Source organism: Limanda limanda, chromosome 8 (genome assembly GCF_963576545.1).
Source record: "Limanda limanda chromosome 8, fLimLim1.1, whole genome shotgun sequence".
In the NCBI taxonomy this organism is placed as follows: domain Eukaryota; kingdom Metazoa; phylum Chordata; class Actinopteri; order Pleuronectiformes; family Pleuronectidae; genus Limanda; species Limanda limanda.
This window is the reverse complement of record NC_083643.1, coordinates 29191470-29215801: the sequence shown is the minus strand read 5'-3', so window position 1 is coordinate 29215801 and position 24332 is coordinate 29191470. Positions and strand designations below refer to the sequence as shown.

At 40.1% G+C, this 24332-nt stretch overlaps 2 protein-coding genes across 3 annotated transcripts in view; both read right to left on the bottom strand.

Moving 5' to 3' along the window:
• Positions 1-5392: 5392 nt before the first annotated feature.
• tmem170a (transmembrane protein 170A) lies at positions 5393-11116 on the bottom strand. The gene is made up of 3 exons (XM_061076446.1): positions 10900-11116; positions 9347-9517; positions 5393-8700 (listed from the first exon to the last, which is right to left on the bottom strand). The coding sequence occupies exons 1-3, from the start codon at positions 11012-11014 to the stop codon at positions 8570-8572; spliced, it is 417 nt and encodes a 138-aa protein (XP_060932429.1). The 5' UTR covers positions 11015-11116; the 3' UTR covers positions 5393-8569.
• A 5130-nt stretch (positions 11117-16246) lies between these two features.
• Positions 16247-24332, bottom strand: part of ppp6r3 (protein phosphatase 6, regulatory subunit 3) — a 29023-nt gene continuing 20937 nt past the window's right edge. For both annotated transcript variants that reach the window (XM_061075894.1, XM_061075895.1), the window contains exons 17-25: positions 24167-24221; positions 23557-23687; positions 23250-23365; positions 22825-23050; positions 22586-22683; positions 22016-22211; positions 19475-19582; positions 18469-18540; positions 16247-18248 (exon numbers count right to left, since the gene is read on the bottom strand). In XM_061075894.1, coding sequence (XP_060931877.1) covers positions 18197-18248; positions 18469-18540; positions 19475-19582; positions 22016-22211; positions 22586-22683; positions 22825-23050; positions 23250-23365; positions 23557-23687; positions 24167-24221 — 1054 coding nt within the window. In that variant the 3' untranslated portion in view covers positions 16247-18196. The remainder of the gene's footprint in view (positions 18249-18468; positions 18541-19474; positions 19583-22015; positions 22212-22585; positions 22684-22824; positions 23051-23249; positions 23366-23556; positions 23688-24166; positions 24222-24332) is intronic.

Sequence of the window (24332 nt, the reverse complement as noted above, 5' to 3'; positions counted from 1 at the left end):
AAATGAAGAAATGGAAGTTATATATACGGAGCTTGGCATAAAATGTGGGCTCAACATCAGTTCAAATAACATGAGACACATTCCGACTGAAGAAAAAAGACAAAAAGTAAAGAATGAAAAAAACACTTTTTTACAGGATAAAATTCATAATGACATTACACGGTCCAAGTCATTTAAATGTAATTGTAACTGTCAGCAAAACCGGCCAGTTTATGCAGACTGTTTTATTCTTTTATTTTAGGGTTGGGATATATATTGTTCTTATGTTCAACTACGGTTTGGGTTATTTTCAGTTTTATTTCGTCGTCTTTTACACGTAGCGACTCCCCTCGCATAATTACCTGCAGCAAAGGAGCGGACGGTTTTATTCGACACACCTAATCCCTCGTTTCCGCCCCAGTGCAATAAAATACCTGCCGTGAGCCCGGAACAGATAGGAGCGGAAACCAAACCGGACGCCAGCTTCGTGGAACTTCTCGGACCTAAGAACCATCCAAACACCAATAGCTTAACACCCCTCGCCAAGCGGAACGAGGTAAGGAAGCTGGTCCCATTCACTTTGCGGGTAGTGCGGAAGGGAGTCGCTGTCACTCTAACAAGTCAGATGTGTCTCACGTGGCGATTTGTTTGTTCATTGTATTTTAACGTTCGTGTTTGGTTTTAATGATTAAAATCTTTGTAACTTGCAACTGTCATTACAGTTTTACGGTGCTACTACGGCAAGCCAGATGCAAAAATAAAGAGCCGTGTACATCAGTCAAGAGACTCAGAAGTTTGTGTGGAGAAGCGGGGGGCCGTTACAGTAATCAATTATTGATGTAACTGTCATCTGACTTTCACCCTCTCATACACTGCTGTATGATTGTTGGTTACTTATGTTTCGACTATTCAAATGTAAGCTTACTATATACTGTAAATAAAAATGGACTTAAGTGAAGATAAAGAGGAAGTGGGTGAAACCTCTATTTTCTTAAATGGTCAGTTGGGGGCACCATTGACATCAGGACAGCAGAAAGTCTATACTTCTTCCGCAGCGAACTAAAAACACACCTCTACCGACTATACCTTGAATACAAAATTTAAAAAATTAAGCGATTTAGTAGCACTTATATGGCTGTTACCTATAGCACTTTGTAGATTGGCTATCTTGAAGAATATTCAACTTTCTTGATTATTGTTGTTCTGGGTTTGAACCCTCATGGTTGAATGCACTTATTGTAAGTCACTTTGGATATAAGCGTCAGCTAACTGAAATGTAATGCAATGTAACACTGTTTGTCAATAGGAGTGTTTGACTGAAGTTAAGGCAGACCTGTTGTCAAAGACGTGCAGGGGAACATACGTGTATTGTTCTACCTCCATGACTTGTTAGGAACCTCCAGCAGTGAACCACTCAGTGTCTGCAGCCTATTGGGCGAGTGTTCACAGCTCCGGGTGAAACCAGGACACGTTCCGCGCTCATCGGTCACGGTGTCATGTGGTGGGAGGTGAGACGACCAATTACATTCCGCGGCGTAATGTGCGCACACACGCACGCCCCCACCTACACACAAACATATTGGTAGATGAAACCTGGAAGTCGACCAGCAGTGTGAGTAACGGTAAAGCCGCCTGTCGTCCCTCTTCTCCGGTTCTCCTCCTTCTCCTCCGGTCCTTCGTGTCTGCAGCACCGACCAGTCACAATGTCTCTGCCCGCCGTGTCCCGTCTGTTCAGGAGCGCGCTGAGGACGCAGCTGGTCCCTGTGGCTAACCTGACGTCCAAACCTGCCAAACACACTGTCACTGCAGGGGTGAGTGAGCGCACGGCTCCACGGACACAACATGCGCCCAGACAACAGCTCCTGTGCCCGCACAGCAGCAACACACATCACCGGGAGCTTTCTGCGACGGTGCGCCTCAGCCTGTTGTGACGCAGAATAGTGTGACTTTACCTCAACTGCGCCAAATTATAATGGTTACACACATGGTTACTCAGCTTTTACACAAAACTTTACACCATTGCTTCGCCCATACCAATATTTCTAATAGTCATGTGTATGAAATCTTATTTTCAGTGAAATACTGACCGTTTTGATGTGAATGCTTTAGCAGGCGACCAGACAAATAGGTCTATATATTCAACACGTCAGATAAGTGCGTCAGTATCTCGCCATTGTTCCGCGTAATTCCAACACGTACACACACGTCTGCCAGCTCACATACAAACAGCAAGTTACAGACACCGTCTCTAATATAAGTGCTCCCATTAACCAGAGCACAAAAATATAGAAGAAAGCGTTAGTGAGCACAGCAGAAGTTTGATACTAGTGCAGGTTTGATGTGAGGTCAGTGTGTCAACACGCTCAGCAGGAGCCAAGTCACTGACCTTGAGACAGACCAAGACAGAGTGAAACACAGACTTTATATGAAACCTGTGCTCATATTATCAGCCCAAGGAATTATAAAGTAACTGAAATGTCCAACTTCACCAGGCCATAATTCACAATCCCCCCCCCCCTTTTTTTTTTTTACTACATTGGACTTTAGACTTGTTTGGTTAATCTGATTATTTATCAGATACTTCCTGGTCTTGAACCTGAAGGTTACCTCACAGTATACTGGTTTTATTTTACATAGAGTCATGGAGGGTATTCACGGCTAACATGAATATGTAAGAAAAATTAAATAATTTGAATAATTATCCAATATGTATTTGTTTCACATTAACAAACATGTTACAGTTCTCTGTTTATACTCAGTTTTCTTGCTGTGTATTCTTGAGAATTTACTGAGTTAACGGCTCTGTAAGAGCACTAGGGGTTTGAAACGTATTTATTCAGGACATGTGGATTCAGCTGAAACAAAAGTGCTCTCTTAAATTTTTTCATAAATTAAAAAAATAAAAAAAGATAGATAGTAGCATTTATATAGCACTTAAATATAGCACATTGTAGTTTGGCTTCCTTGAAGAAAATTGCACTTTTTGTACCCTCATGGTTGAATGCACTTATTGTAAGACATTTTGGATAAAAGCTTCAGCTAAATGAAATGTAATGTAATGATGTGTAAAACATGTATTGTAGTATTATTAAGCAATCCCTTTGATGTCTCACAGGAGCAGCTCATAGCTTTGACAGCCCTGTTTGTGGCCATCCTGGGCCCCTCCGGCTGGATCCTGGCTCACCTGGAGGACTACAAGAAGAAGCAGTAGATGCCACAGCTGAAGATGCTGATGACAGCAGCCACTCTGTCAACCCACCCTCCCTACACATCTCATTCTGCTGTGTTTCTCGTAAACAGATGAGATTCACTCGTTCCTTCCTTCTATGATAATGTGCATGTGCACCTGTCAATCTCTTACTAATAAATGAATGCTCAATACATAGACTACGGCTCAGTGTGTATGATGTTTCATTTTACATTATTATATATACCAAACATATAGATAGAATGACAGTGATAAGCGTGTCAGGCCTACAACTACAGATTACATTCACAACAGATGTATCTGTTGTTTCTTTTTATTGATAGACTAAATGTTTAGTTAGAAAATAATGAAGAATCATCATGGTAGGCTGTGGCTAGGGGGCTTGAGAACGGTCATCCTATAACCAGAAGTTCAGCGACTCGAATCTAGTCCCCATCTGCTTGCGGAAGTGTCCTTGGGCAAGATACCGAACCCAAAGATAAAAAAAAAAGAGCTGCCCATGGATGCAAATCCAGACCATTTACCATTAGTGTTGAATTTGTTACCTTGCAGACCGTCTGTAACCCTCTGAAGTTCCAAGATGCGAATTTTACTTCTAATTCACCAGGCATAGAAATCAATAGGCAGCCTTAAAAAAGTGGAAATAACACCCCTTAACAAAGTCTAAAAGCAGTTATTCTTACAAGAAGCTCTGACCACTGTCACATTTATTGAATGGATTCATGTGATTAGGATTCACTTAAAATACATGTGGTTTCCGTGGTTTTCCTCAGGTATTTGCATAATTATTTACATTTCTGAACAGAGGATTAAGTCAGTGCTGTCGGTTTTATTGCAGTTCCCACTGTTCACCACTAGGGGCAGACAAAGGACACAAAAAATCATCACAACGTTCCAGTTGAAAGATTTTTATTTCATGAAAATAATTATTCTGTGTTTGTCCATCAGAGAAAAATGACACAGATAAAAGTGGCTTGTTTACAGTAAAATTACATGGCTTTCTGTCTTCTGTGCACATCTCCCCCTCTTACAAAACATGAAGCTTCATCCCGTGCATCACTCAGGGATTTTCTGGATGAACTGTATCAGCCTGTAGTGATGCATATTCTGCAAAATGGATGCGCTTAAGGAATAACCAAAATCACAATTTTCATTGTAAATCAGCATTATGAGATTGAGGTAAAATAACGAGATTCGAGATTGGAACTTTTTGAAAGTGATGAACGATGCTGCATAGAGTAATTTACTCTTTTTTTTCATGGTCAGTCTGGACGATGTAGTTTGTGGTGCTGTTCCACAAATGTTTCCCAATATAATGCAACTAGGTTGAACAGCACCATGAACTACATCTTCCAAAGAAATCCAAGTTCATCAAAAAGACCATTCAGTTTCAGCTAAAACTGAACATTATAAGCTTCATGAAGGAGGAAGTACTTAAAGGCTACTGCTGTTAACTGGCTTTGGATAGATGTACTGTAATGTACTGTACTGTAAAGTGCTTTGAGTGGTCATCAAGACCAGAAAAATGCTATATGAATACAAACCATTTACTTTATAACCTATTTAGGGAAGTTGCTCATGACTAAAAAAGTGAATCTCCCTGTTTGTCAAAATTGACTGCAGGACTCCACATCTCCTCATTTGGACATTGCATGGGTATTTCATTCATTTTCCCTTGGCTTTTCCTGGTGGTAGCAGGTCGGACATATGCATCAACTGAACAGCTACGTTTATTAGTTACTTGATCTTCTTTTAGTGTTGGGGCTTAACATTCTCCACATTTCTCGGCCTGTTTACCCTAGAATGGGCCCTTTGTATCTTAATACTGTATATTATATATGTTATATGGAGAGCGGGTCCTTGGAGGCCACCTATTTTTTCACAGTGGTCCAAACTGGAAAAACTGAGCATGTTTGAGTTGGTATGACATCAGAAGGTTAGAACAGTTCGTCTTTGGTGCTTCCTGTGAGTCTGATGTAAAAGGCTGAATTTGCCCTGAGACAGTTCCGTCTGCATGTGTCGGGAAAAAAATGTAGTGTTGTATTTAACAGTTCACATTAAATCACCTGTTTTGGATTTTTCCCCAACACAACAAGACACCCAGGAAACCCGTTTATTGTCTGTAAGATCAGACAACAAGACAGTTGTATCAGTGTCTCCAGTCGAGATGGATTAGTGTTGATGCAAACTAGTTTGAAACAGAAGTGAAAATACCCAGACTGAATTTATTAAGGTCACAGTGTAAGATGCAGTTACAGAACCACATATAAGTCCTGTCCTCAAGGAGCTAAATTACACAACCATAAAAAAATAAAAATTCTCCAAAATGTACAGCACTAACAACAAGGCCATGGGGTTAACACAACTCCATTTCTTCCTGCATCAGCCACACATTTCAATTAACTGCTTTGATTTTCCACTCCATCAAGTCTTTGTTGTTGCAAAAATTGTTTCATTTTTCTTATCTCAGGGGATTGTGCATATACAGAACATACAGTATGTACAGTGAGATGAGCCGAGTTTCCTCCGTTGTTGATAAAATCAGTCTCAATGAAGCGACATTTTAAGAAATTACAGGTGCAGAAAGGGAATTATCTCATCTTGGTGCATAATCTGAAGACATTCTATTCAAAATTGTTAATGAAATAAGATGGGGAAATAAATCATATTTCTCTAATGTCCTCAGTTAATGGTTATCATGGTCACTGTCTGGAAAATACTCCTGTCCCTTTGTTGGTCTTAATTGTACTGAACGTCTGTAACCTGCTCTTAACAATCAAACTGTGCTGTAATTAATGTCTACTCATTCTCTAATTACGGCAATTTCCCATTTTTAGATATGATATTTTACTTAAACTTAAACTAGAAACTTCTGCATTCTAACTTCAGATTGGTTTGCTGCATATTTACATGCATCAGGAAGCTAACTGTTCATATGGAAGTAAACTACTGGACTGAAGAGTAGCTGGTGATGTACAATGGGAAGAATTCAAGCCATCTTTGGTTTCAGGGGTTTAAAAACTTCTTTGAGGAGATGATTATGAAGCTTGCTGTCTGTTTTCCATACCATTGCATAAGTTAAAAGGCTCCTAACCCTTGTTCAAAGGCAGTCTATTGTGTATCAATGACAGTTAATAGAACAACTGGTCCACTAACTTTAAGCGAACTGGTTTTAATGATTGATTCCAGCATGGCTAGTGTACAGCTGTTCAAGTTCATCAATGCTAGAGAAGTAGAAGTTTCTGATCATGTCCAGGCTCTATTACTCTGTCTTTGCTCCACAGATTCTCCCTGGATTTTTACCAGCTGTCTTGTTTCTGTTCCATTTATGCTAAAAAATTTGATTGTTTACTAGGTGAAGCTGGAAACTGCTCCAAGTTCACTGTGTGGTAGCTCCAGTGTCTTAATTGAATTAACTGCATATTGGTTTACTATTAATTTAATCAAAACAAAGTTACTAAAGTAAATATTAATTCCAAATTTAAGTCAAATCATGTGGAGAAGAGACTTGTGCTCAACATTAAATAAAGTCCTGTTAGTGGTGTCAGCTGATTCAGCAGGTCAAGTCATTACTGGCATTACTTTTAACAAAGAATAAATTAGATGTATATGAAAGTTGTATATGTGTGATGTTAATTCAAAAGCACATGTCCACTTCCACAAGCAACAAATAGCATAAAGACTGTGGGACTCAATTAGCCAACAAAAATACAACAATAAAACCTGATGGCATGCACGGAGACTGTATACGGGACCTGTCAGCATTCAAACCACTAACTGGTTTGAATGTTGTGACTGATATACAGGGCAACACACTTAACACCATCAACGAAACATCATATTCACACTTAAAAAAAAAAAATGAGCAACCTGTATTTGGTCAAAAAGATTGAACGGCTACAAAGACTTGGGAATAAAACTAACAAAGCAAACTACATATCATTCAAAGAGATTGGAAAAGATCTAGCAAAGGTCATGTTTGGGTTTGTCAAAAATACTGACAACAGTCTGTAATCAATTCACTCTAAACAAATAAACCGACAAACTAGTTAAAATTTCCAACAGTGTCATATAACAGGTTACAGGTGGCAGTTAATGTTAATTGCTGATTAAAAACCTAGAGAAGACAGGCAACTTGAATTGATCTAAACAAAAACGATGAGGAATAACAAAAGGGTAGCAGTAGAAATGGTTATAAAGAAAGACAGCCCTGAAGAGAAAACACCACCTTGGATATTAGATAATAGAAATTAAGGCCTCAAAGGAAAAGCCAGGATCTTGCATAAAACCATCATCTTATTGTATGAAAAGAGCATCTGTCAAAACCATCCAGTTACTGCATGGAGTCCAACATTCACATACTGAGGTTGCAGCTGGTTTCACAGTATACAAAGCTATGAAAAACAATGTTCAACATATCATGTACACTGTACATTTGCACATTAACAGTGCAACTGAATGGAGAATGTCAGCTGTCACCAAATAAGGAAACTAAAATTTAGCAGCATACCATCACAAAAAAACATGGGGTTGGCTTGAGAATAAAAATCCAGTTGGAAGAAGTTATGAATTCTAAATAGCAACCAAGAGGAGACACATGTTCACCTATCTTTAACAACAGCATCCCTCTGCACAAATCAAATGTATCTAATCAATGTACGTCCCACTATTATATTGATTTATAATAAAAGAACATGTGCACATGTAAACCTTCAAATTAGACATGTGTGCTTGTACCTCTGTCTCTGTGAGGACACTTATTGACATTATGCAGACCCTGGCCTCAAACACCTAAACTAAATGTCTAACCCCAAAGCCTGGCCAGAGCTCAACCTAATGCTAACTGAACCTCAGTCATAACCCTCAAACTAAATGTCCTTACTGCTTCGGTCCAAGTCTCTAATTGATCCTTACAACTATAGAAAAACACAAACTAAGAGGTTAATGTCATCCGCATACTACTGCAGAACAACATCATGCTGCCTCCACATCACACAGGAAAAACTGCATCCATAATAATTAAGTGTGTAATGATTATTTGCCTTTTTTTCATAAACTGTCTTTGCTGTAGTGTAGTGTATACCTCCCGTGTGATGTGAATACAGTTTTTAGCTGTCTTACAGTGACATCATATAGATGTCTCGACAGCTAATTTGAAGGCTTAGTGCTGTATAACACCTGCTGCTTATTTCTTCATAGTAGACTAAAATCTGTTCTGTTCCTGCTCCATCAGCAGGAAGTGACATCACAACCCACATCTGGTTGGTTCACATGTGGCCCAGGATTTGCCGGGATGCAGTAATGTACCGTGTGAAATTTGGTTGCAGCTGGTGTGAGAGTGATCCAGCAGCATCAGGTCCACCCAGACAAGCCTCAGCTCTGCTAAAGGGTGGCGAGAACCCTGAGGAAGGAAATGATGAGGACACAAAACGACTGTCCGACCCCAAAAACAAGAGCCTCCAAAGAGATCATCCTCTTCCCTGCCGCCTTGTAAACGCCTGCGATGGCTGCACCTTAAAAATATGACAAAACATTATATAAGTATAAATTAACTGCATAGTTTGACCTGTTTTCCGATTTTAAGCCATGGAACTCTAGAAAAATGGAACTTAAATAATAAACATATTATATATATATATAGAATAATAATAATAAATATGATCATTCTTTTCCAAACACTTCCTATTACAAAATAACAGGTAGTTGATGTATGATGGCATAGATTTGGCTGGATCTGGCCACGTTTAACTGGACTGGTACTTGTTATGACATAAATCTGATGAAATGCAGATCCTTCCTTGACATGAATGTGATGTATGCGGGGCTCCGGTGGAGTGGTTTTATTCCAGTTTTTTCTGACACAGATTAAAGTCATTATTTAAATTTTCTACATCAAAATACTGTCAAACTGTGCCAGTTTTCCTAGATTTTATCTCTCCCGCATTCGACCTGGCTGCTTTACAAATTTCGGGCTTTAAGGCATAAAGAGAGGGATGCAGCTCCGGCAGGTGGCTGGAAGCTGCCTAACGTTTTAGGTTCAACAGTTACAACGCCACTCTAATCAATTTGTTTAACTAATTAGAACTTCTTGTACCTACTAGCAAGAGTAAAAATATTTAATAACTTAGTTAACTAATAGTGCACCTCCCCATAACTTACTGGTGAGGACTCCCCCACACACTGGTCCCACGATGCCCATGAGGAGGATGGCAATGGGCATGAATCGGGCCATCTTGTGCTGGCGCAGCGTGGCAAGGGAGAGGAGAGCTGCAGGCAGGTGGAAGACCAGGGAAGAAACCGCTGCCCACAGAAACACTCCATACCACATCTCTGGACAAACACAGTCATGCAGTCACACATCACTTCATGTTAATCAGATAAGTAATTACGAAAAGTTCTACATGACGCTGGAGCAATTTAATACAATTATGAAATTGTTCATTACCATGATTCCTCATTCCACTCACTACATCTCCTCTGTGGAAAGGATTTTGTAAAATATAGGAGTGACAAATGAAAGGAAAGACCTGAATACATAGAATAAATATGATACCATGCAGGTGATGATGGGCCATGGTTGTCGAGTATGATAATCGTTGGAGTCAATTGCTGTGGCTACAGTCTCCACATATTAACAGAACTGAACACCTATGGGAGATTTTGGAATGACTATCCAACCACCACCAAATAAGGTAATTTCTTCTGTGGTGTTCAATCCATTAGAGTTTCACACATCGGTACAGTCTACAGGTTCATGACTCAAGTCCCAGTCAGGAGAGGGCCAAGTCCCGTACTTTAGCCTTTGAGTCCAAGACAAGTCACAACATCTTCTTAATCACATTTGCTGCCACTTCAAAAATGGTCTCCGTTATGGTGTCAACAAAACCTCATAAAATTAAAATACATATTAGCACTTTTATATTGATGTTATCTTGATGCCCTTATTGTGCATGTCTGGACTACAGGTGGCTCCATTAGTATTTGGACTAGTGACACAATCAATGGACTATGAAAAACAGGCTTTAATTCCTTAATGTGTAATGTCAGGGTTTACAGTAAACTCTATGGGATATTTCTTATCAAAACCCTTGAATTAAAGCTGAAGGTTTAAACTCACCTATATGGATTTGTTATAAACCGATTGAGCAGGTGTAAGGAGGGAAAACTGAAGAAAACATGTCACTTTATTGCATTGATTGTGAATTAAATAATGGCTTTAGGCTGTGAAACAGTTATCTGATTTTGAATTAACTTGTTGCTCAATAATCAAATACAAGCAGTGGCCAGTCAGACATTTTCTTACCTCAGGCTTCACCCAATACTAAGCAGAGCACCTAACTATAACAGCGCACAGGGATGTAATTCAACGTTACGTAATGTTTTTATACAGCTAATAATTCACGTTGAAGGTGGTGACAGGTGCTAACAGAAATAAAGTGGAAAATCACAGCAACTTATATCAACCATCGTGAGAGGTTTGTCTTAACAACAGTTGAGAGTTAGCAGGAAGTGAGCTCGCTGCACTAATGTACAGGAGTTACCTAAACAATGCTCACTGTGCGTCCAGCTACGAACCTACAGGGAGACATATACAGAGAACTGACCAAATTTAACACGTTCGTTAACAAGGAAAACGTGAAACACAGTGTGATATTCCTCAACCTGGTGTTATTAAGCTTTGGTAGCTAACAAGATAGCAAACATTAGCCCACCTGAGAAGTCGCTGAGAGATGTGTCGTTTCCTCGATGTGTGCCATTTTTCCTCGGCACTAAATTCAACCCGAGTATTTGCTGGACAAAACCGATCTCACTGTATCTGTCCGTCATCTCTCACACTGACACTGGACGCTGCAGGAGGGACATATGGACAATAGACCTGAGAAACCATCAGAGTGGTTGCAGTGGGATTTGACAGCGGCAGGATTTTTCTCTCCTTTCTTTCTTCTTCTCTCGGTTTACTAGCGGATCACAAACAACTTAAGTTGTATACCGCCACCTACTGTAGGTGTGTGTGTATAACATCATGTCATTTAACCCATCAGCCACATCTTCTATAAAAACAACGAGGGCCTTCCTGATGTCATTTATTCCTTCTCCATCTGTCCCCAAAACCCCCATTAGACCCCACAAATTATTAGATTATTGTCATTGTTTCACTTCCCCATTATAAATAAAGTTTTATTTAATCCAGTGTGATCAAATGTTAGTATTGATATAAGGATTTTATGAATCAGTTTTCTATTTTATAATAACTTCTTCCTTCCTGGTTCCATATTTTCATTTCTTTCTTCTTGATCATTGCTTTCCCTTCTCCTTCGCCAAGTTGAACTGATACTGATGTTTACTTTCTAGGTTTACCTAGCTAACTAATCAGCTTACTCATACCCGTTAACCACTCGTGAGCAAGTAGGTACCCAAGAAAAGTGAACGTCTATACCTGTGAAGTCTGAACAAACTATAGAACAGCTCATTACTAATTCTTCTCTGATGGATATTGTTGATTTTACCTTTCACAGCTTGCTCTCCTTCCTGTGAATAAAAGGCAATAAAAGCCCCCAAAATATACTTAATAAATAAATACAATAAAAAGCAGCTGCTAAGTTAGAGCATAATGCCACCCTGTCCGATCTTACCTCCTCCACCCACTGTAACCCAATTATGGTTGTGGTAGTCTCTGCTGTGAAGACAGATAGATGATTGGATAATCTTTTTGAGATTGATACTTTGAACTCAGGGGTATACACAGCAAAAACCACATGCCCCAGGTTGTGTCCTGTTTTTCTTGATTGAGGGATTTTCTTCCCTTCAAGCTGCTCCAGTATGCTAGTGCAAGTGTTTCTCTTCTTAATTCAAGTGGTATCTCTCCTGCTTCTATGAGTATTGCATTAAAAGGTGTTGACACAGTGATATACTGCAAACTTTCCATTTTTTGTAAATATGACTTTGCTGCTGCTCCACAAGCAATGCAGCCATAGTCTATTGCAGACCTCATGCCTGCCCTATATATGTTAATTAATGCTTATTTTCCTGCCCCCCCCCCCCAGTCATAGCCAGCTACTGCTTTTAACAGTTTTACTGTTTTGACATTTTGTATCTAAATGGTTGATATGTATTTTGTTATAAAGCCACAGAAACAGATGCTTAAACTCATTATCTTTCTCCATCTGCTGCCCAAATAATGTAAGCTTCCAAGCACCAAGTGTGCAATTATAAGTGATCTTCGTGTAACAAGACTTGCTTGTTGATAGCTTAAACCCCCAGTCATATGCCCACTTTTCCACTTGCCTTATTGCTTGAATGTTGTAGATATGTTTTTTGAGAGAGGATTCCAGATTCATTCACTAGACTGGCACTCAGTAGAGCTCAACAGAACCGTACAGGTTCATCTCTGATCCATGCAGCTTCCTTCTACCAAGTTTTGTGGTTATTGGTCCAGTAGTTTATTACATGTTGACTGACAAATCAGAGGTCAAAACATAACCTCCTTAGCAGAGGTAATAAAACCTCCACACATTTATCAAGGAAATGTCACCAACATTATTAATAATTAGAAACACAACAGGAAATTAAAAGTAAAATGAAATGTTTCTAGAATATCTAAATAGTTGACAGGTAATTTTCTCTTGGTCGACTTATCAATTCATTTATTAAAAGCTAATTTTCCCCTGCTACTTAGTCTATAGGGTTTTTATATTGTGTTTTATTTACATTGTATATATTGGTTTATTTTTGTCGTGCACTGGTTGCTGGTTTTACATCAAATTGCCCTTGAAGGATAGTAAAGATTTTCTTTTATGGACAGCTTTAGTTAATCACAAGCTGCACAAACCAAGCAAGAGCAGCAGAGGAACCCAGTAGCCAGCAGGGGGCAGCCTCAGGACATCACATGGAAACAAGCAGCAGCAGACTGTGATTCTTGTAAGGCGTCAGAAGACAAGTTTGGAAACTACTGGGTTATTCTCTAACAATAGGTTTTTAAAGCATGTTAAATCCTCCAGTATCTAAAATCCAAAAATATAAAACTAACTTTTAAGTAAGGTAGTAAAGTAGAAAATATTTTTTCTGAAGTGTGTATAAAAAGCAGCATAGAATTACACAGACACACACGTAATTTGTCCATCTTCTTAGGGTGCTAAGTTCCTCACGGGAGTCAGCAGGCGGTTTGGCCTAGTGGGTGGAGTGGTCGTTCTTCAACACAAAGGTCGCGGGTTCATCAGAATCAGAATCCTTTAATAGTCCCACAGCGGGGAAATTTGAGGTTTTTACAGCAGCAGCGCAGACACAGCGCAACAAGCGCAAAAGAAAAGAAAAGTAAGAAGTAAATAAGCAAATAAATAGTAAGTAGTAGAACAACTAAACAATACAATTAAATAATTAAATAAAATAATTAAATAAATTAAATTGCAGAAATTGCACGAATTTTGTTGTGTGTTCAATGGGATCACAGCTGGTTGTACAGTCTGACAGCAGCAGGAAGGAACGACCTGCAGTACCTGTCCCTCACACACCGGGGGTGAATCAGCCGGTGGCTGAAGGAGCTGTTTAGAGCTGCCAGGGTGTCCCGCATGGCGTGGGAGGAGTTGTCCATCTGGGAGGATAGCTTAGCAACCATCCTCCTGTCTCCTACCACCTCCACCGTATCCAGTGGACACCCCAGCACACTGCTGGCCTTCCTGATGAGCTTGTTAAGTCTCTTCCTGTCGGCTGTCGAGATGCTGCTGCCCCAGCAGGCCACTCCAAAGAAGATGGCTGATGCCACCACCGAGTCGAAGAAGGTCCTCAGGAGTGCTCCCTGCACACCAAAAGACCTCAGACTCCTCAGCAGATAGAGTCTGCTCTGTCCCTTCTTGTAAATAGCCTGTGTGTGATCAGTCCAGTCCAGTTTATTGTTTAGGTGAACACCCAGGTACTTATAGGATCTCACGATGTCAATGTCCGTTCCCTGGATGTTCACTGGTGTCGGAGGAGAGTGTTTACTGTGTTATGAAGTCCTGGCTCAGTTCTCTGTACTCCCTGTCATCACCGGCAGAAATGAGTCCGACGATTGCAGAGTCATTAGATAATTTTTTGCAGGGAGCAGTTATTGGAGTTGTATGAGAAGTCCGAGGTGTAGATGGTGAAGAGGAATGGAGCTAGAACGATTCCTTGTTGGGCCCCCGTGCTGCAGGACACCAGGTCAGACTCACACCCCCGTATCCGCACATACTGTGGACGGTTGGTGAGGTAGTCCAGGATCCATGCGGTGAGGTGGTGGTCCATTCCGGTCTGCTCCAGCTTGTCCCTCAGAAGTAGAGGATGGATGCTGTTGAAGGCACTGGAGAAATCAAAGAACATGATCCTCACAGTGCTTCCAGCCTTTTCCAGGTGAGAAAGGCATCTGTGTAGCAGGTAGATGACAGCGTCGTCCACCCCGATGCCAGACTGGTAGGCGAACTGGAGCGGGTCCAAAGATGAGCTCACCAGGGGGCGGAGGTGTACAAGGACCAGCCTCTCTAGCGTCTTCATCAGGTGGGATGTTAACGCCACCGGTCTGAAGATGCTGAAGTCCTTGGGTCGCAGGGTCTTTGGGACTGGTATCACGCAGGAAGTTTTCCACAGCTGTGGTACTCTCCCCAGCCTCAAGCTCAGGTTGAAGACGTGCTTCACTATCCCACACAGCTGGACTGCGCTGGACCTGAGGAGCCTTGAGCTGATCCCGTCTGGACCCGTGGCCTTCCTCACCTCCATCCTGCTCAGTTCTTTCCTCACCTGGGCAGTTGTGAGGGACAATTTGGGGAATGGGGGCTGAGTGCCGTGGGTTGTTAGGGGGGGGGGGGCACTGATTGTGGACTGTGGTGTATGAGGAGTGGGGGAGGGGAGCCGAGTGTTGTGGGGGAGGGGGGGGCAGTCCACAGGGGGTTGCAGCAGCAGAGAGGACTGGATGGGGGGAGGGGTGGGTGGCTTATCGAATCTGTTGAAAAACAAGTTAAGGTCATTCACCCACTTGTGGTCCCCCATAGGCTGTTGGTTGGGCCCCTGGAAACCAGACATGGTCTTCAGGCCCTTCCAGACCCCACTGATGTTATTCAGCTGCAGCTGCTCCTCCATCTTCGTCCTGTAGACTTTCTTCCCGTCCCTTATCTTCCTCCTCAGCTCCCTCTGCACAGTCTTTAGCTCGTCCCTGTTACCTGACCTAAAGACCCTCTTCTTTTCCTTGAGGAGGGCCTTTATTTCAGAGGTTCGATCCCCAATCTTTCTTATCTTGGTGCTCAATTACTCCACCTAGTGGTCTGGCGGTGAATTGCTTTGCATCCAGCGCAACGCTTGGAAAACCATGAATGACGAGTCCTGCGTCACAACGTGAAAAGCGGCAGACGCCGTTGCAGAAGCATGCGCCGGCCTTTAGGAGGCATGTTATGTTTTTGCTGTTATTTTATTACGTCTAAAGAGAATTAACAAATGTCTTCAATCATATTGGACTCGGCTGCTATTGTTAACCCCTGAAAATCCAAAAGCGTTTTTTTGTTGATTCAAACACCCGAGTGAATTTTCATTTCTGGTTGAACCATCCCTCTAAAATATAGTATTTACAAGGGATTAGACAGATAATCTAAAAACAGGATGCCTCCAGCCACTGGCGGTTGCAGAGGAATACAAATACTGACCTTTCTTTTCCAGGATGTCTGCGCGAAGTTGAAGCTGCTTTTCTACAAAGGAGAGGACCAGAAGAGAGCCACTGTTGAAGACCACCTCATGCAGTGTCACGTTAAAGGCAAATTTATATTCCAGTGAAACATTTAATCCAATGAAAGAAACTGACTGCCAGCTCACAAATATGGGTCATTGAAGGAAGATAGCCTTACTGACATTAAGCATTTAAGGTCACATATGGAGAGCATTAAAACAAAGTCTGTGGTGGGATTGTGCAACAATAGACCAGCCTAATAACCCATCTGCAAAGACCACTGAGCTTCAGAAAATACGATGAAATTGAATTTATCAATAATCAGACAAAAAGTTGGTGTTAAGTTGTATGTCAGCTGTAAATAGCTTATTCTAACGATGGTACAGAAAACCGAGTTACAAAACTAGTTTATTTTGGAAACAAATGCCAAACACTGAATCATATGATTCCAGGGAGAACACATTTGAAGTGGAGATAAGGTTCTGTAGAAACAATGCGGCCTTAATTTCATCCCAGCTGCTTGTAGATGCTCGGGTAACTGGCCTGTGTCAGGCTCTGTTAACCTCACGTAATATTCAGCAGTAATGCTTAAACATATTTCAAGACTAGCTCATGTTCATTTTCGCCAACAGTTGGCCAAATGCAAAAGTTGATCATTTATGTATAATATTGAAAAGGTTAAGCATCTAGCACCTCAAAAGCCAGACAGACATTTTTCTCAGGGGTTGGTGGCGACCAAACCAAACGTAAAAGGCCATATATACAGAGGCAACTAGTTTGTCTGAAACCACAGCAAGTTTGAAATTTGAAAACTAAGTCAATCCAAAGTCTCATGAAAGTGGATTTTTAAGTGGATGAAGGATCAAAGCTGCGTTATGGCTGACAAGAGTCAAGGGTCTACATTAGAGAGGATATTTTACTTTGGTTACTGCTGAGAAATAAGACAATGCAGGCAGTTTGAGTAATTAATTCAAACTGTTGAAGGCATATCAGACACCATAACACCAGACAAGATTTTAAAGAAAGGATTTTGAATCATCCTTTTAAACAAGGGTGAACAGTAAAATTTTACCAGTGACCTAATCTACGAGAAATGTTGACTGGCTCTATTTTGATTGGTCAAGATAGTAAATGGTCTGATGGTTCAGCTTCTCTGCTCTGGTTTGTTACTCTGAGATGCCAACAATACCTTGAAGACAGGTGCTGTTTTTTCTCCAGAGTTGTCAGTCTGAATGCAGTGCAAGTATGCAACACTGCTGCCTGGAACTTGTTCAGCAGCCTTTCCAGAACATTAAACTCTTAACACAAACTGAATCAAATTGACTTTTCTTATTATTTCATGTCCCTTTGTGAAGTAAGTCATGGCTGGTAAGAAATTACAGTTTTGCAGACTGTCGTCAGCCTATAATTAAATGTTCTAAATGTAAGGGTAATATAAAAGGAAGACCCTCAGAGAAACTATTGGTCTAAAAAGAATTTGAAAAAATTAAAACAATCAGAGTGCTAGGCCAAAGAGAGGGGACTGCAGTTCTGAAATTTGAGCTATAACATCAACCTCAGAAAGCATTTACAGCTCCCACTTTAGGCTGTGCTGACAACAAACACAAATGCAGCTCACTCGAAGGGGAGAGAGTGTTTGTATGGCTCTTAAGTAACAATACATAACCATCATTTTACTTCCATAATAAATAAATAAAAAATACCAAAAAGCTTGGTCTTACTCAATGCAGAAGAATACAAGTGAAAACATTTACAAAGAATATCTGCAGCAAAATAAAACTGTGTGGTAATTAAAACGTTTTTCAATTGGAAGGAGCAGCTTTGCTCAGAGAAAGATCAATGGTGGGCAAGTTATAATTAAAGCAACTGTTGTGTCTGGCTGCTGTGCAGGAGAACAGATCGATCTACTAACAGCTTTGTAGTTGCTTTTGTCACCAATGTGTGGTTCCCGTTTCTGTGGTAATTCATCTTATGTTTCTGTATACATTTGTCTTTTTATAAAATATTTTATTCATACAATCATTTCTTTAACTATAGCAACATTACTATTTAATTTTGAGTGGCAAGACATCAGTCGGACATCACCTCATAAGAACAATAGTATATAAACAAAAGCAGAAAAAAAAAAACTAGTATCCATTTGAGTTTGTCTCTTATTTTGCTTTTCAGTTCATCCTGTGTCTGTACACCTGTCTGTGACTGTCATTGATGAGCACATGAGAGTATTGCTGGTCCTGGTGGGGCATGTGACTGGTAGAGCTCTGAACAGTGGCCTCTGCTGGTTAGCCAGGAGGAGGGCCCTGCGCGGCAGAACAGGCTGGCCATTGGCTTGCAATAGACTACCCTCATGCTGGCCCATTCACAGCTGGCTCTGAAGAAATGGCACTCTGGTCTATTCTGGAGAGAAACACAAAGATAAAGATATGGACATTAAGGAGACAGAGGAAATAGATATACAAACATTTTAGAGTAACACAATAATTAGCTGTACTCTACTACTTTTCTCTGAGTTAAGACGTATACCGAACATTACACATTGACATTTGAGTGGGTTTCATGATTTAGGGGTATATCCTAGAAAGAGTCAGGATCAACCTCTCACACAGGTTTTACTTACTTGGCTTCCTCTATGGCTGCCATTTCCTCTAGAGGACCATTGGGAAGCTCTGCAGTGGACCGACACGCGTCACTGTTTAAGTAAACAAAGGAGAGTGGAGTCTGTCAACAGCTCATCTGGAAATATTGTAACACATCTCAAATAGATCATGATCAAAAGGAAACCACTTACAGTAAATGCAAAATTAGGGATTGATAATTGCACTGATTCCCTGAGTCAGTCTAATTTCTATTATAACAGTCCAATAAAGTTTGATTACGATTTGATTCAAATCTCTTTGATTCTTGATGATTTCGTTAAGTCAGGAAAATATCAAAGTTGCTTACACTTTTATTTTTTTCTTGAAAAAAAACTGTATGAGGTTCCGGTATAAATGACCTCATTTCATGTCATCAAAAAGTGAAACAATGACCTATTCATTTAAATGCAAAAAACAAAAACATGACGTAACAACTCAATTTTGAACATAGGACAGCCTTAACTGAAGCACTTGCAACAAGTGACCACAGCACACAAAACATTAAGCAGAGGACACACATGTTGGCTGAGCAATAAGAATCTATTTTAATTGATTCAAATAAAAATTGTGATTGATCAGAAATACAGTTCTGTGTTTTTCTACAACATTTTGCTTAAAGAGAAAGATGTGGAAATATGTTGCTCTAGCGATATAATATGTACAACTATTAGAATTGGTTGTGTAAATACTGCAGATTAATATTCAATATACAGCCAAATATACTTTTCATCGTTAAATTGACTTCTGATATTGTAATACTGACTTCTCTGCTGGACACTTAGTTCCTTTTTTTTAACGACAAATGGAGTGGCATGTTCCACTGGAAAAGTTGATTTAATTAATGATAATTTTTGATACCACAGATAAATAAAAAGGTTACTTTTGAATTATGCACCTTCAAGACAATCATTTAAGCATTTTGTGATGTAGAGATTGATATGGTTGTTAATTTTTCTGTAGGTAAGTTTTCCATGTGTTGTGTCTGACCCTGTTTTGGGACAGCAGGCAGCGGCAGAGGTGTTGTCGCCTGTTCTTTCCAAATCCACACACTCCACTACTGAGTATTTCTCTGAAGAAGCACTCTTCTCTTCATCACTGGAACACACACGTACATACACAAACACAGAGATATACATCAATACAATAATAATTAGTTTATACAAACCACTTACTTTCCCATAGAAAGACACAAAAAAAGACGAGACGTGAACTGTGATGCATGCTGAACTGACTGATAGAGTACACAGTAAAACAAATGTTGGAGGTGTTGAAATGGAGTAACTGGAGCAGTATGCAGGAAAAGCATCAAATGTACAGCAAATGGAGAAAGTCAACTGTTTTGGTTGTTGAGCTACATCACTCCTTCTACTGTGAAGCTACAGATCCAGCAAACAGCAGGTGGCCATACGAACAGATTTGGACACTGATTAGACCAAAATTGATTGTGCCAGCCGTCAGTCTTGCTCTGTCTCAGCGAACCACCAATGATCTTGATGAGGCCTCAATCAAAGCAAATCACTCAAACACCGAAATACAATCCAACAAATGTGATGATACTTAACAATCACCCAGCATTTGTTACTTCTGGAAACAAGCTGTCATGCTACAAAACATTCGTCTTTGGAATTTATAACGTGCCCAATTACAAATCTCTGGTTATGGTTACACACGTGGAACAACATCTGTTTTTCACACAACGCAACAACATTCATAATGGTATTGTCGTGCCTGATTAGAAGTTTTTTTTATTGCGTAGTAACAACAATAATATCCATCCTTAATGCTTACAACAAGGAATAAAATAAGTCTAAATCCAACTTAAGTTGTTTGGTAGATATTAAGGATTCCCACTGCACTGGCACATACTTAAGGCCTTAAGTAACATAAATTCAGGAGAGTAGAGTCATTAACATGTTTGAAGTTATTGACTTAAGGTGTCTCCATTTTATTTTAAAATAAAATAAATTTTAAAAGATAAAATTTAAAGAAATTTTACAAGGTAAACTGAAATTATAAATATCAGAAAAAAGAAACCTGTTACAGTAGGCTGTTTCGCCAGCCAACTCGACTTCAAAAAATGTTGGTAAAAGTTGGGAGGGCCGTAATGATAAGAATTATTTACAAATGGTCTTTGAACACACGCATCATTGCGGACTGGTGGACTAACGCGTAAATGCATCATTAAAATCAGCAGTGCCTAATGTGACACACATTAGGGATTTGTAAGCAGTTACACCTTTAATGTACCTTTTTGCATTTTTCTCTATTCTCTTAAGAAGGGAAGCATGGCTAAGGGATAGAGCCAATAAAAAGGCAGATGTGGGAGACACTTACTATAGAAATAAATAAATAAAACTTAATAGTTCAAGCCGTTTGAGACCATTAAAATTGCTATTGTCAAGAGGCTGACGGGAATCCAGAAATGGACGACAACTTTTGTAGAGAAACATGCAGAATGGAGATAATGAAAAAAACAAACAAGGAGCTGAAACCAAAAGATCAAAACTGGGAAAAAAGTTGGTGGTTGACGTGACAACAAGACTACATCACGGCTGCAGGCTGATCTCTGATTGGCTGTACATACCGATAAGATTTCAACACTCTGAAGAAGACCACACCCACAACGCACAGCAAGAGAGAGAGGGGAAGCTCAGGTTGTAAGTGTCGCTTAGTTCATCAGACAGTTATTTACACAGACAGACAGACAATATATTGCAGCATCAACAAGAGGATGACCACCTTCAACAGCTGCTGATTTAGGATAAGCAAGTACTTCAATATGAAGGCACTGTTGAAACTCGATAAAGAAACAATTAGTCCTTGGTGGACTGAAAAGTTAGGAAGGTGGCTGTGACACATTTGTAGTTTGATAATTTGTTTAAGATGGACCAGATATGAATTGTCTCTCGGTCTCTACTATTTTCTCTCCTTTCAGCCCAACTTGGCCGTATGCTGCAACGAGCAGCTGAAGCAGAACACCTACACTATTCTTCTGACCTATAAATTGGTTTTACCCATTTGTGTGGTATTTTTGTGCTCAGCTAATAGAACATGGTGCACAAATGCGAGGATAGGAGCAAATGGTTCTGTTTAAATGAGGCAGAACAAAGAGAACTGATGATATTTTGTGCTAATTGGATCTTAGATCATGTGCTGGCGATAGACATCTTTAAACCACATTTCTATTTAACACTCTCCAACCAATACATGTTTTAAATAGGCCTGGTGCCAGTCTCCAATCTCGGTGATAACACCGAGATTGGAGACTGTCACCAATTTAACACTTCTACTAAAGGATTCGTGACTAAGTAATAGTATGAGGGCACTCTCAGAAAACAGATGTGACACTTATGAGACACACCATAACATGTAGTCATTCTATAGAAGACACTGTAATGCAAGTGCTTTTCAATATTCCCTTTTTAGAATAACAGGACCACATCCTTAGCATTGAATCTGCTAGTAATGACATCGAGTCATCAAGTACAGCTATGTAGTATTTGTCTCGTGTGGATGAGTTTGGCGAACCTCTTGAAGACGGCGGTCTCAGTCTTGGCGTCAACAGTGAGGCTGACTGTTTCTTTCATGGAGCCATTGATGACCGTCTCTGTAATGCTGCGCTGCTCACAACAGGTGGTTTCCTCATCTGCTTTAGATTTCCCACAATCCTTGGGTGAGGTGGGGGAGGGAGAAGCCACACTGGTTCCCAACCAGCCATCACATTCTGAGGGGTGTTTAGAGTGGGGAAAAAGTGGTCATAATTGCCAATGGTCAATATTATTTTAGCTGTTTCAACACTTATCAACTCAAGCTACCCAGATAGAAAGCATATTCACTCAAAGTAATTTTTGGTTAATTTAGATTTGGATACTAAATGATAAGCAAAGATAATTACACAAATTAGCAAGTATCAAATTTTCCTTCAAAAGGTGTCTATGTTTAGATTGTCACAGTGGGTCAGCAGCAAGACTTATGTTCATTCATAGATGTAGGAATGTGGGGGGGCACCCTCTTTTGTGTGTGTGTGTCACAGGATCATAACTGTGTACACAAGTCACCCTAGCTGTCAATATGGACATGTATTTGATGACATCTCACCTTCAGGCTGAATTGGGGCATTGACCCCAAGAGGGTCCATTGTCTCTATGCTGGTTTCCATAGCAACAGGAGAGTTGCATCTCAGTGGGTCTTTTGGGCTGAAAAATAAAATTTCTCTTTAAGAATTGTTATTTCAGTTTGACTGAAGCCAAAAGCAATCAATACTCAATCAATCATCTTAATCAATACTGCTGGCACACTAACAGCAAGCTATATTAGAGTCTGTCAGGATGCCCTACCTAACAGGGGTAAAGTTGGAGAAGTCTGCCCAGCCAGTTTCGGATTTGGAGGTGGGAGCAGGAGAGGTGCTCCATGCTTCCCCAGAAAGGACTTCAGTCGTTGTGGTGGTGGAGGAGGAAGAGGACAAAGGACAGGAGGCAGCAGGGTCACTGGGGCTGGAGGCTGGAGCTGTGGATGTACCCGTGTCCATGGGGATGTCATCAAAGTTGGCTGTCCACACTGGCCCTAATTTTTTTTTTTAAATACATAAAAATTTGTCATCAGAAGCAAGGTCTTGATAACAAATCCAATGTACACCAGCACTGAACCATATATATTGCTGTTAAAATAAATAAATAATAATTACAGAACATTAACTATCAGCACTTAATACAAATCCAAAATTTTAAAACAAATCCAGTTCAAGTCAGCTAAGTAAACCAACCTGTGTCAACTTCCATTCTGTCATCAGTGATGGGATTGGATGCTTCAAATGGATCTCTCTTTCCATCCTCCTCCTCTGAATCTGTGCTCTCTTCACTGTCTGTGCTGCCTGAGCTCCTGAGATGGACACAACAGATAAACGGCTATTTCCTGTTTGTTTGGTTTCATAGACAACTTTTAAAAAGGAGAGGGATGTTGGCCTTAAAGTTTAAAGTCACAACATACATGTATTCAGCACAACACAAGGACGTGTGTGTGTGTGTGTGTGTGTGTGTCTGTGTGTGCGCGTGCTCATGTTGTCAGCTGACCTCGGGCGTCTCTGTGCCTCTGGTGCAAAGGTGACATCTTTTTCATCCCAGATATCTTCCTCATCTGAACCAGCATCTTCAAACTGCTGTATTTTCTCTTTACAGCGAGCCTCAAACAAAGCTATGTTTGCCTGTGGTAACACAAATGCACATGCAGGGGTAGCTAATAAAACACTGTCTTATGTACTTTACTTGCACATAAAAACTAGGGTTGGATCCTACAAAACAAGTGACCCTGAACTGTGAAGCAGACATTAACAGGTTAACCTCTAGTATACTTGCATAACAGTTTTACAGCAGGCCTCAATCAGAGCCATCTCAATGGATATTAATTTAAGCCAATTCATGCTTTACTTTATTTAATCATGCATTTGTTCCTTTTGGTTCAAATGCACATATTCAAAATTAATCCTCATTCTACACATCCACCAAAAAGAATTTGAATTTTTTATCATATCCCTTTGTGGCTTCTGCTTTTAAATGAATGTTAACAATGATATCAGGAAATACAATACATGCCATATTAATAATCAACATATTGAATTTCTTCCACTTCTCCTCTAAATCACTGAATTAATATGATTTCAAGATTAATAGACCAAGTACTTACACTTTCATTTGTATTCAGTGAAAAATTGATGTCTGATATTCTATCAAAGGGAATACTGCAATGTTAAAGAGAACAAAGTTTAGTTTAGTTAGGGTCATTAGGCATCCACATACATGGCTACACAACAAGCAGACAGGCTATAAAACTTCATTTTCCATACTGCAGC